General features: G+C 41.0%; 1 protein-coding gene across 3 annotated transcripts in view; it reads right to left on the bottom strand.

Annotated features, from left to right (window-relative positions):
- The window catches only part of ABCB11 (ATP binding cassette subfamily B member 11), a 79,197-nt gene that overhangs the window by 51,157 nt on the left and 14,159 nt on the right, over positions 1–13,881 (bottom strand). For all 3 annotated transcript variants that reach the window (XM_070423428.1, XM_070423430.1, XM_070423429.1), the window contains exons 5-9: positions 10,957–11,044; positions 9,457–9,590; positions 6,063–6,234; positions 2,152–2,276; positions 593–767 (exon numbers count right to left, since the gene is read on the bottom strand). In XM_070423428.1, the coding sequence (XP_070279529.1) occupies positions 593–767; positions 2,152–2,276; positions 6,063–6,234; positions 9,457–9,590; positions 10,957–11,044 (694 nt within the window). The remainder of the gene's footprint in view (positions 1–592; positions 768–2,151; positions 2,277–6,062; positions 6,235–9,456; positions 9,591–10,956; positions 11,045–13,881) is intronic.

The following is a 13,881-nucleotide window of genomic DNA, read 5'->3' as shown; positions in this document are numbered from 1 at the left end:
AATTGGAATCATACATTATTTAATTTTCAATGTACCAAGTTATTTTTTTCTGTTCTCTCCTTGCATAGAATGTAAGGAAAGATGTCTTTTCTCAATGCTTGTACTTCTGCATAATGAGCAGATATAAGCAGGTGACCAATAAAATATGCTTGCATTACCTGTTCCACTGAGGATTTTATTAGCTTGGCATTTTAGTAGCTCATTATGTTTTCACAAATATGTTCATTAGCACATATATTGTGCTACTATTAAGCTCAGTTATATAAGCTGTTAATTTTTAGCTGAGAAATCACTGACTTCCAATTTTCATACCATATTATCTTTTGGACTCAGTCAGAAAAATCATTGTTTTGCAGCTATAAAACCTTTATTTAATTGAAGATCATTAAATCGGTAGTCTCATCAATTCAAATGCTCAGCATCCCTTTACCATAAAATTCATTCGTGTTGCTCGTTTCTGCAGATGGACTCCACCGAATCATTGACACTGTCCTCCCTCAGACAATAAAGGAATAAACAAAATGCCTTAACTGTGGGCTTTTCTGAGAAGCCAACAGGAAATGTTACATGTGGGTCATCAAGAACCAAGTACCTGGACAAGGGCTCCTGCTGTATATTCTCCGTCATCCAGGACGAGTTGGGAGCCATACCAGAAGGCCAGTGCATAACACAGGAAGATGAGACACCACATGAATCCAGTAAAAAATCCCATCACTATCCCTTTTCTAATCCCCCAACGCTGGGCAAACACAAGATTTTTCTCATACCTGTGAAGAGAAAACATGTGGGTCTCTTTCAGCAGCAGCAGTAGTGGCTCAAGTTAGAATATTTAATACAGACCACAGTGCAGTGGCTTTCCTCAATGATGATAAAGGCATCCAAACACAGAACAGCTTTAGGGAAAGAAAACAATAAGTTCTGTGTAGTTATCTAATGTTTGTTTCAACCTGGCAATGAAATGAGTTGAAAGAATGATGCCTAGCAAAGCCTCATAGTTGATTACTTCAGGGATGAGTACAGAGGGGTAAGCTTTGCTCCCGAGAGAAAAGAATTGTTCAGCACACATGTCTGGACATGACGGATCCAGTACTTTTGGTGCTTATATTGTTTTATTAAGTCATGTGACAGGAATCCAGTACTGTTTGTGCTTATATTGTTTTATCAAGTCATGCGACATGCTTTCTATCAGAAAAAGATGCAACTGTTTTCTTCCAGGTTTGAATATAGTGTTTGCACCAATTCATCTGCATGTACTCACTCACCTATCTGCCCTGTGACCAAGAATGCTATGTTGTAACCTGATGGGCCAGATTCACAGCCATGGGACATGGATAACAATGTGGAAATTCAGTCCAAACACTAAGCTTCAATAATTCTATCATTTAGCCATTAACAATGGGCATTGTCTTAGAGCTTTGTCATTCTGTAACTGCCTTCCTTCATCTCAAAAAGTAAATTTGTGGAGAACTTTAACATTTCATAGGACAAAACTGAAGGGCCTGTTTGTTAATTTTTAAACATTCACATTGCTTGTTTTATTAACAATAGAAGAAGATATCTTTTATACTGAAGGAAATATGCTACTGTTACTGAAAATTTTTTATGAGAAATCAGAAAACTTCATTCCACAAACTAAAAGAAGCAAATGAAAAATAAAAGAGGAAAAGAGATAATTAGAGACTGTAAATCCCATTCTCTTTTTTATTTGGTGAATTTGCTAGCAATTGAGAATGTGTAGTTGAGTAGCTGAATAAAACACATTGAATAAAAAAGTGTTCAATAAAAATGTGTGAAATTGCACTTTAGATCATGGAGGCTTTTCCTTGATGGCAGCAAAATGTTATAGCCGGGTATGCAGTACAGTATGTGTGCACACATCCCACCAGAATTAGAAATAAATATCTAACCTAAGATGGTTTTTTAAAAATTACTGACTCTAACATCTTCCAAAACACATAGCTAAGGGCTTGGGAGTCCTTGTAGTGCTCTGATCGCTCTCATTACTCTGCCAAGCTACCTCTGAACAAAAGCTCCTCCGGGTACCGTAGACCATGGTGAATATGCCGCTTTGTACAAAAAAATGGGGAAGCTTCAGGGTAGTATATGGATCAAGGAAATTCAGGAAAGCAGCAGACATTTCAGTTAACCAACCTTTCAACCTCTTTTTTCTCACCACCAAAAGCAGCCACGGTTCGAATGGATGAAATGACTTCATCAGCCACTGACCCTGCTTTCGCATAGGCCTTCAATTCACGGTCAGTAAACGTGGACACACTCTAAAATCCAAAAGAAGAAAATAATATCTGAAGACCAGGTAATTAAGTAAGTCAGTCTGTCACTCAGTGATTCATTTAGGTGAGTAAACAGGTGTCATGGTTTTACACAAGACTAGATTCTCGCCAAGGAAGGATTTGGTCTAAATTCAATGTGTGCTAAACCTGATGCACCAGTGTTTGGTTGTTGACATATCAAAATGACTGCATTAAAAGTCAGTCTCAAAACCATCAACAAAACAACAAGAAAGCCCACTGCATGGAAGAGCATATTTGCCAATGATATTTCAGATAAGGGTTTAATCTCCAAAATTTACAGAGAATTCATACAACTTAACAAAAGGAAGATAAACAATCCAATCAAAAAATGGGCAAAAGACCTAAATAGACACTTTTTGAAAGAGGACATACAGAAGGCCAAGAGACATATGAAAACATGCTCAAAGTCACTAATCATTAAATCAAAACAACAATGAGGTACCATCTCACACCTGTCAGAATGGCTATCATCAACAAATCAACAAGCGACAAGTGCAAGCGAGGATGTGGAGAAATAATAACCCTCATGCACTGCTGGTGGGAATGCAGACTGGTACAGCCACAGTGGAAAACAGTATGGAGTTTCCTCAAAAAGTTAAAAATGCAACTCCCATTTGGCCCAGTAATCCCACTTCTAGGACTATATCCCAAGAAACCAGGAACTCCAATCAGAACGGATATATGCACCCCTATGTGGGATATAACGATCAACATAAACTGATGAACAAAAATAGATCCAGAGACAAGAGGCAGGGGAGAGGGCGTTAGAGATCAACCAAAGGACTTGTATGCATGCATATTAGCATAACCAATGGCCACTGGGCAGTGGGGGCTTGCCCTCGGGTGTGGGAGTGTCTGGGAGAAGGGGTCAATCGGGGGAAAAAGAAGACATATGTAATACTTTAAACAATAAAAAATAAAAATTAAAAAATAAATGATACTGCTCAAACTAAAAAAAAAAAAAAAAGTCAGCCTCAAAACCCCTCTGGCAGAGTAAGTTCCAAATAGGGCATTCTGTGATACCTCAGTGTTTCATCATTACAGTAAAGAAGTTTTCAAGTCAAAACACAGCCAGGTGGATAGGTAGGTGGCTGCGCGGGTGGATGGGTGGGTAGGAAGAAATCAACAAAGAACTTGTATGCATAGGTGCATAACCCATGCACACAGACAATAGGGTGGTGAAGGGGTGGGGGTGGGCTAGAAGCGGTCAATGGCGGGGGGGGGGGGGGGGGACACATAGGTAATAATTTCAACAACAAAGTTTAAAAAAATAAAATAAAATACAGCCATTATTAATTATTTGTTTAAAAGTCACATTTCATTGCTACTGGCCAAAGACCATTGCACAATTCACAGACAAACATCAGAGGCACAGGCCAGAGGTCAGTGCAGGCATCACGTTGTTAGAATATAGAATGACAGAGAGGTACCGAGCCCGCAAAGGTAATGGCACAGGAGAAAGCTTCAGATAAATACTACACTATTTATCTACCAACTACCTTTGCTTTTCACAAAAAGAAGTAAAAGGACATTTTACTTAATATTAAACAAGTTACTTTTTCTAAAATTGGACTTGGATTGAATCCTAGTTAGGATTAACTACCAACAAAATTCCTGGCACAGATGAAGAAACAAGGAGAGGGAAAAGCAAATATTGTGGAAAATTATCTCACTCAGCAAACCTAAGAAACATATAGTACCCACACTAAGAGGATTTCTCTTCCTAGTTTTCCCAAACGTTTAGCAGCAAAACTCTTATCAAACAAACTCTTAAATATAATTCTAGGATATAAAATAAGTAAAAGTAGTATTTTATTGCAATATGTTTATCTCAGAAATCCACATTTTATAAAACTTTTGTGAATTGAAAAGGCAACAATAAGAAAAGTGAGGCTACTTTCATCAACATTTAAATTTGGGTGTTATGGACGCCTGTAGTTTTTACCACAATCGATTTCTAATTTATTTCACAAATATGTACTGGCAGCATGGTAATGAGATAATTAAGTAGTTACAAATGTTATCATTTTTTATTGTAATGACACATTAATAATCTTACTTAAACTGATACGGGAGCTTTAAAAAAATGTAGATTGGGGAATATCTAACAATTGCTCATGTTTCTCATCCTAAGTACAAAAGTCAAAGGCAAACAAAGCCCATATCTTCCACCCTGTCATATAGTGCCCCTCCACCTTTTCTTGACTTGTTTTGAATTGAGCCGAGGGAAGATGCCTGAATCATTTTACACAAACAGGCACAGACTTGAAGTCAAGAAGAAACCAGCGCAGAGCCACCACGTTGCAAATCACTTGAAGTTGAAATGTGGGCACTGAAGCAAGGGAAGCAGTGCTCTCAGTCGGTATAAAGCCAAGGAAACCAGGCCACATTGTCGGTCTCCAGCATGTTAAAATGTGTCATGTGATCTGGTAGAGTATGAATATTAATTTATCATGGGTTTAAAGAAAGAGATTACATGTATTTTGCAGGAAAAGTTTTTAATCAAATGTGTGCAGAATCCCCACAGACCCTCCACAGAAACAGAGGCTCCTCTGGAGTGCAGCTGGAGAGCAGTTGGTAGAAAAGACTTATGCAAAGCTTGCATGATATGGTGGATTGGGAACAAATAAAAGCTAATATCTCTTTAGTAATTAATTCTGTGTCAGGTGCTGTGCTAAGAGCATAACGTGGATTATGTCTTGAGTCATCATGATGGCTTTGGGAGGTATTATTTTTGTTTTTAAGATGAGAAGACTGAAGTTTTGATGAGTTAAACATACCTTTGTTAAGCCAGGTTGGGACCTAGTTAAATGCAGTGAGCTCTTTGCTATTGTCCCTCTGTATTACCTGGCTCTATTGAATAATAGAACCAGTGGACTGTAGAGAATAGTTTTCCAGAAAAATATCATCTGGAGATTGGTACATGTTGCTCAATAACGTCAGCTTTTCACTTGAATTCTACTCTCATTTAGAGCAAATTATTAGTGTGCCTGGTCCCAGGACCTGCTATCTAATGTGGTTGCTCTAATAGTAAGCTATAAGAATTTCTCAATCCTTGGGAGTGTGTTTTAACTGGGATGACCCCAAAATTCCTACTCCCACACTTTTTCTTGGCCTGTGCACCTGGGGAATGGAGACTGCTCTTGGGAAACGGCTTGGAATGGACCAAGTAATCTCTCTCTGAAACTGATCAGATGGAATGGAGAGAGAACACAGATGTGATTGCAGAAATTTCTTTTAGGTGCTTGTTACTAATATGGGTATATTTGTTGGGCCTTTTTGAGGGAGCATCTGAGGTTGGGAGACCAGGGAAGCAATAGGCATTAGAGAGTGTGTGGAAATTTAGAGTCAGTCCCCCTTGAATTTGAATTCTATCCTGTCACTCACTATCTGTGCAGTCCCTTTACCCCTCTGAGTCTCCATTTCTTATATTTAAAATGGCACCAATACTTTATAAGATTGTTGTAAAGATTAGAGATCATATATATATAAAGCTCCTCATAGTGCCTGGCACAATAGTAAATGCTCAATAAGTGTAGTTGTTATTGTTATTAATACCGCAATATTTGTTATTAAAATATCATTAATCCCTAATCTATGGAATGTTATTTGATACTGAGGAATAATCAGTCAAAATAGTGATAAAGATGTTGACTAGCCATACTCAGGAGAAGGGACCCGAGCTTATATTTTTGGCTGTTCCTCAGAGCCCATATCTCCCCTTGGAAAGCAATGAGAAGACACCCTTACCAGACCAATGATGGCTGCTCCCATTCCAATGAGAGGGCTGACAGAAATGATGACCAAGGTCAGTTTCCAACCCTGGTAAAATCCCAGCAGGAACCCACAGATGCTCGTGGTCATGCGCTGAATGAAAATGGCCATTTGGTCAGCAATGGCATCATTGATTTTATTAATATCACTAGAAATAAGAGAGGCTTTGATCACTACAATGGAATTGGTCAATTCAAATGCCTTACTGAGAAATCTCAGTCTTTCCCTTCTAAACACTCCTATCTCTGTACCCCATCGCCCTTGGGAAACATGGCTGACTCTCACATCTGGAAAAATTTGCTGCAGCTTGGGAGGTCATCAAGCCTTTCCTCTCACAGCCAAGAGAGATGTCTTTAACCCAGTTTTCCCAACTGGTGTCCATTAAACATTGGCAAAGGCTTTTGGAAGCCATTTTATTTGTCTCTTTTTTATAGTTAATACTAGAGGCCCGGTGCATGAAATTCATATTCAGGGATGGGGGTGTCCCTCAACTCAGCCTGCACCCTCTTGTAATCTGGGACTTCTGGTTCCTAACTGCTCACCTGCCTGCCTGCCTGATTGCCCCTAACCACGCTGCCTGCCTGCCTCATTGCCCCTAACCACTCATCTGTCTGCTTCATCACCCCTAACTCCTCGCATGCCTGCCTCATCGTCCCTAACTGCCTCTGCCTTGGCCCCCGCTGCTGTGGCTTTGTCCAGAAGGATGTCTGGCTGTCCAGTCTAATTAGCATATTATGCTTTTATTATTATAGATATCCTTGATCTGCCCTGAAGAGCCATTCTTCCTTTCTTTATTTCTGTTAAGTCCTTTTAGGTTCTTCTCACATACCAACTAATTCATAGAAAGTTATGTAATTCCTCAGAAAGAAGTAATATTTTCTTCCCTATATTCCCATAGCAATGTAACTTATCTGTATACATGTGTGTGTATGTGTATGCAATTAATGCATTCTGCTTATAGACAGTATAGAATAGTGGTTAAGAGGACAGACTCTAGAGCCAGACCCTGAATTTAAACACAAGCTGTTCTTGAGAAAGTTACCTAACCTTTCTGTGCCTCAGTTTCCTCATCTGTAAAATGGAGAGAATGACAGATCCTACCTCAAAGGGTATTAATAAGGATTAGCTAATATATGTAAAGCATGTAAAACAGTACCTAGGATATAGTAAGCAGTCAATATGTGTATGTTCTGATTATTTATGTGCTTGTACCTTTTATCATCCTACTAGGCTGTAAGTTCCTTGAGATGAGGAATTCTGTAGTTTATCTTTATGCTTTGCATAGAGTAAATGCTCCAGAATATTGGTTGAATATAGTTACATTAAATTCACATTCCCATAATCTTTTGTCCAGTGGAGCAAATAAGCGTTTAGGACTTGATAGCAAAAAAGTGACCTGAGACATTATGCAGAGATCGGACAATTGTATTCTAGCAAGGCTATGTATCTGTCCAAGGCCACAGTAAGAGGCAGACTGAGTGCTGGAATCTAAGGGTCCCAACATTCAGTCTACTTTATTTTCACTACACTGCACACTATCTTTAATGGGACTTCAAAGTTTCATTCCATTGAACTGGTTCTAATTCCTCAGGGTTCAACTGGTTCTAATTACTCAGGGCTCATTCAGAATCACTGAGGGGGCTATTAATGACCCAAACTAGCATTTAGATATAAACTGGATTTACAGACAGTTTGTTTTTTTAATAAGAAGTCAGCAATACTTTCTTTTTTAAAATATATTTTATTGATTTTTTACAGAGAGGAAGGGAGAGGGATAGAGAGTTAGAAACATTGATGAACAAGAAACATCAATCAGCTGCTTCCTATGCACCCCCTACTGAGGATGTGCCTGCAACCAAGGTACATGCCCTTGACCGGAATCGAACCTGGGACCCTTCAGTTTGCAGGCCAACGCTCTATTCACTGAGCCAAACCGGTTAGGGCTATAGACAGTTTTTTAGCTTGAATCTTTCTCAAACTATTATGGATTTTTAATTTTTGTTTTTATGTGCATAAAAATTACCTCAACAGTCAAAGCAAGGGATTTTTTTCTAGTTATATTGTTAGATACCTTATAGATACCTAGATTGTGACATCCCTCAATTTCTCCTTTTGGGGCCAAATAACCTACTTCTTCTAACTCTCTTCTGTAATGCCATTTCTAGTAGTTTAATCAAAGGCCTACAAACCAAATTATAGTATCCTGGCTTTCAAATTATAATGACCATATTTGATAAAACATTACCCATGAAAAAGCCATGCCTATAAAAGCCCAACTATGAGACAAAACATATAAAAAATAACTGAGAATGACAAAATAAACTAACAAAATGAAGACAGACTCATAGATACAGAGAATGGACTGACAGCTATCAGGGGATGGAGACTGGGTAAGATGGGGAAAAGGATTAATCAAAGAAAAAAATAAAGACTCATGGACACAGACAACAGTATAGCGATTGCCAAAGAGAAGGAGGGTACTGGGGGGAGGTAGAAAAGGGTCAAGCGGGGATAAATGGTGATGGAAGGAGACTCATCTTGGGGTGGTAAACACACAATACAATATACAGATGATATATTGTAGAATTGTATACCTGAAACCTATATAATTTTATTATCCAATGCCACCACAATTAAAAAATAACTGAGAATGTTTCCAATTGTTATTTAATCTATACTAATAAAAGGGTAATATGCTAATTAGACCAGGAGACCTTCAGGACATCCTTCTGGACAAAGCCATGGTGGCGGGGCTGAGGCAGAGGTGGTCAGAGGTGATCAGGCCAGGAGGGGAGGGCAGTTGGGGGTGATCAGGCCAGCAAGTGGGGGGCAGTTGGGGGCAATCAGGCCGGCAGGGAGGGCAGTTTGGGGCAAGCAGGCTGGTGGAGGGGGCAGTTGGGGGCAATCAGGCCAGTAAGGGGGAGCAGTTGGGGGTGAGAAGGCTGGTGGAGGAGGCAGTTAGGGGTGAGCAGGCTGGCAGGGAGGAAGTTGGGGGCAAGCATGACAGCAGGGGGGGACAGTTGGAAGCAATCAGGCTGGTGGGGGGGAACAGTTGGGGGCGAGCAGGCCGGCGGGGGGGGAGGGGGGGGCAGTTGGGGGCAATCAGGCCAGCAAGGGAGGTATTTAGAAGTTAGCAGGCCAGCAGGCAAAGCGGTTAGGGACAATCAGGCAGGCAGGCAGGTGAGTGGTTAGGAGCCAGCGGTCACAGATTGCGAGAGGTGTCCCAGATTGGAGAGGATGCAGGCCAGGCTGGGGGACCCCCCACCCCCTGTGCACGAATTTCATGCACCGGGCCACTGGTTTAGAAATAAGAGTTTATTATAAAAAAAAATCATACATACATACATAAAATGTCCTACCAGCCACTTACTCAGAAAATCTTGTATTCAGCTCTCCCACTGAATTGCAGTCGAACCATCCTATTTCCATCCTCATTATTTTTCTAAAGTAAAGTTTTCTTATTTTCTGTATTTGACGAGCTGAGGCAATTACCCAAGAGCATATCTGGAAATGGAGCAAGGCATGTTTAACATTGTGATTAACATTATTAATTCCCTCTCTTTTCAGAAGAAAATACTTTCAATGTAACAGTTGAGAAAAGGAGGGAAGTAATTCATGAAATGGCTCTTTTGGGGATCTGAGGTGTAAGTGCTGGCACTGCTCCTGCTGCAGGGAAGCCAGAGGTCCTGGGTTTGAATCCAGCTCTGCCACTTTCAGACTGAACCTTACAGAGCTTCACTTTCCTCGTGTGGAAAATAAGGCTCAAAGCACCAAAAATAATTATTGCTTTTAACTCACTCGTCTTGCATGCCACATCTGAGTGAATTTTTCCCCTGAGAGGCCTGCCAACAAGTATTTATGCACAGTTTTCGAGCTTTTAGACAACAATTTTCAGAGAAAGCAAGACAACAATTATGACATAAGCTAATTGTTTCCCCCAACCAAGCAAAGTAAGCCTATTATTAAAACTCCCAGTGCCAAATGGGAAAAACGGATGCATTTCTCTCTTCAACTAGCACTAACTTCCTAGAATTACTGATTGAATGGGGGGGGGGGGGGGTATTATTTTTTTCTACAGGAGGTGGCAAAACATGAAATACTTTTTTCCGTAATAAGGGTTAAGTGACTCTAGGTCTCTCTATAGCTTAAATGTGCTCTACATTTAGTTTATAGAATTTGGGTTGAAATACAGTTGGGTGAGACTTGAGCATGAAAGAGAAACAGAGTAAAGTTTGCTTTCCTCCAACTCGCCACATCTGGCTTTCTCCAGACCACTCACTCGCCTCTACAAACTCACCTGCAGTGTCTATTTCTGAGTTTAGAAGAGAGTACGAAGTAGGGAGGGCAGGGAAGGACAGGACATTAAAATTAAAGGTCTATCTCTGTCTCTCTAGACAACTGCTTGTATCCTCTCCAACTGAGAGGAAGAATCTTCCTCATTCTCTCATGGCTCCTCTCCCCCCACCCCCCCACCCCCCTACCCCACCCCCACCCCCGGAAAAACAAGCACACCACTGTAGTCCTCAGGGCTTCTGAGGAACTTAAAAGTTAAGGAGTACACTTTTCATTTCATTGTAATGACTTTGAACCCAGATGTTGCTCAAGAAGTAAAATGGCCAAAGTGGCTCAGTGGTTGAGCATTGACCCAGGAACCAAAGGTCACTGGTTTGATTCCCCTGTCAGGGCGCGTGCCCGGGTTGTGGACTCCCCAGTAGGGAGCGTGCAGGAGGTAACAGATCAATATTTCTTTTCTCTCCCTCTCCCTTCCTCTCTCTCTAAAAAATAAATAAAAACATCTTTTTAAATGAAAAAAAAGAAAAAGAAAAAGCCCATGATGGTTAAAAAAGAAGTAAATATAGGTGCTACTAACTTGAATATATCCTGTGATAAGAACTGCAACAGCGGTTCCAGCATAGTAACTGGCAAATTTGATCATTTCACTTTCAATGTCCAGCAACCTTCAAAAGAGAGAGAAAATGTTAAGACTCACAAGAAGGATCAAGCTATCAAAGATTACATTCGTGGGTACAGAGAAATTTAAAATACACGTATTATACGTTTCTACTAAATATGGACAAGGCTTTTTATCTAAATAGAATGATGGACAATCCAAAAAAAAAAAAATCCCTAAATAGATCTCAAAGTACCAACCACAGCCGAGATGCCTACCCCCTTCATTTTTGCAGGCCCAGATGCTAGGGTGTGAAATCATCAATCTGCAGTTGTTGGAAGCCCGGAGGTCCTCCATGGCAACCCAGTGCTCTGTCCACTGAGGCCCCTTTCACTGGGGTTCTATGTGCAGTGATAGAGCCATCACAGCCACAGGGAGATGTGTGCTGTAAATCAGGAGGCTTGCTGTTCCTCCTTCAGGAATCTAAGCCTCTTTGCAAGTCCTCCATCTCAGAGTGACACTGTGAGGAATGTGCAATGTCATCTTCCCACAGAGGCAGAAAAACACTGTATTAGCAGAGCCTTTCTGCTGACTACAGCTCAGGAAGCTTCACTCTCCAGGGCGCTTTCTAAGGTTGAAGCCAAAGAACTTATGGGGAACAGCAAGAAAGCTCCACAGCATTTTCCAGCACAGCTATCATGCTGTGGCATAGGGTTTGGGGCAGGGAGGGGAGCAAATCAGGAAATTTATAATTAGAAAACTAACATATTGGTTGATGACTGTCCTGATCCTCAGGGACAAGTTAAATGATATGGAGTCCATTTCTTTAGAAAATCAGAAAACAGCATCTTTAGCATAGATGCTCTCACCCCACACGCTTCTTGCTTTCTATCAGAACTTCCTTTTGTGACCAGGCTGGAAGTGTTCTCTCCTCTACTGACCTCAAACCAAGTATCAAAGTATAATTCACTTAATTCAGAACAGACTGTTATCTGTGACAGATTTTATTGCCACCTTGCACTATTTTTCAATACTTTTATTGAATATATTTACATCGAATATATATATATATATATATATATATATTAGAGGCCCGGTGCACGAAATTCATGCATGGGGAGGGGGGGGGTCCCTCAGCCCAGCCTGCACCCTTTTCAATCCGGGACCCCTAGGGAGATGTCTGACTGCCGGCTTAGGCCCGATCCTGGGGCCTAAACCGGCAGTCGGACATCCCTCTCACAATCCAGGACCGCTGGCTCCTAACTGCTAACCAGCCTGCCTGCCTGATAACCCCTAACTGCCCCCCCCCCCCCTGCTAGCCTGATTACCCCTAATGCCTCTGCCTGCTGGCCTGATTGTCCATAACTGCCCCCCTGCGGACCTGGTTGCCCCCAAATGCCCCCTCTGCTGGCCTGGTTGACCCCAACTGCCCACCCCTGTTGACCTGGTCACCCCACGTAGCCTGCTGTTCAGTCATTTGGTCGTCCCTCACTAACCCCCTGCTGGCCTTGTCACCCCACACAGCCTCCTGTTCGGTCGTTACTGTGACGGAGTCCTGGACAATTTGCACATTCCTCTATTATTAGTATATATATACTTGTTTTCCATGCTAGTACATTGCAAGCTATTTGAGGCCTAGGACTGGGTTTAAGCTGCTTGCTCACACTGCCTGAAGCCTGGTACAATATCTTCCACATAGTAGGTACTTAATAAATGTTTCTGGATTTTGCTTTGACTTTGAAAAAACTAGTGAAAGGGAAATAACTGCCTTGGCCAACCCCTCTGACAATCTCTAAACCAGCTAATAAGTCTGTGTTCACCCCATTCCAAGGTTTTCGTAATGATTTAAGGGAACCCTGAGAATGAACAAGACCTAGAAAATCATAAATGTATATATAAGTATCCACAGTCAGAGGCATTTACAAAAGCTAACGATAGAGTGTATAATGAGTAAAGCCTTCTAATGTATAAAGGAGTCCATATTCTTAGTTCTTTGTTTGTGAAATGAAACTTGGGTGTCCAAAAACAGAAACCTATGAGCATTTGTAAGAAAGCTTTACTTAGCCTTCCTATGGTGCATTCATTCTACGGACACTCTAAGCAGAGGTGATTTAGTGCCTGTCATGAAAGACGCAGCTGCCAGTTATAAACAAACCTACGAGGATTTAGAGAACTGAGCACCTAGCCAGCCCTGGGATTTACTGGAGCGAGGGTCAGGAGAATTACGTCATCGCTGAGTGGTGTGGATAAGGGCACGTGCAGTTTATGATTCTTTTCACTTCTGAAGCACCTCAGAGATAGATGACTAACTCGTTTCTGTGTTATTCTTGGGAAGAAAAAGTTATCAGTTTTAGAGATTACTTGAGAATATTTCTGGAACAACAGGACAAACCTCTCAGGAAAACTGACAGGAAGGAAAAGAGAGGCTGGCCTAGTTCCTTTGGCTGCACATCAAACTCTGCATCATGTGCCTGGTGGAAAGTTCTTTTGATTATAAAATCCTGGAAAGGATTCTCTAAATTGTGCAGGTGATTCCGACCCCAGAATGGCACCTTTTTTTTAAACAGCAAAATTAACTTACATCTACTTAAATAAATTAATATTCCCCTGACTCGTTCGTTGAAGAGAGGAGAGGGGAGTGAGGACAATTAGAGGGAAAGGAAAGAGATATTTTACAAATTATTAATATATGAGGATTTTTACCTTGCTTTTTATAAAAAATAAATGCATCATGAGAGTGAATCACTCAATTTACACCTCCCAGTTCCATATTTACTAGAGCCATAGGTTTTTCACTTAAAATACCTAGGAGGTCATTATGACAAGGTGCATTGCTTATCGAGGAGCTTTTCTTTCAATGGTCCTCATGCCCTGTAGACATAGGAGCACTGGCACAGTAGCGTG

The sequence above is a fragment of the Myotis yumanensis genome, unplaced genomic scaffold (assembly GCF_028538775.1).
Source record: "Myotis yumanensis isolate MYYU_CA2020_CCGP unplaced genomic scaffold, mMyoYum1.0.hap1 SCAF_8, whole genome shotgun sequence".
Classification (NCBI taxonomy): domain Eukaryota; kingdom Metazoa; phylum Chordata; class Mammalia; order Chiroptera; family Vespertilionidae; genus Myotis; species Myotis yumanensis.
This window is presented reverse-complemented; position numbering and strand designations above follow the sequence as displayed.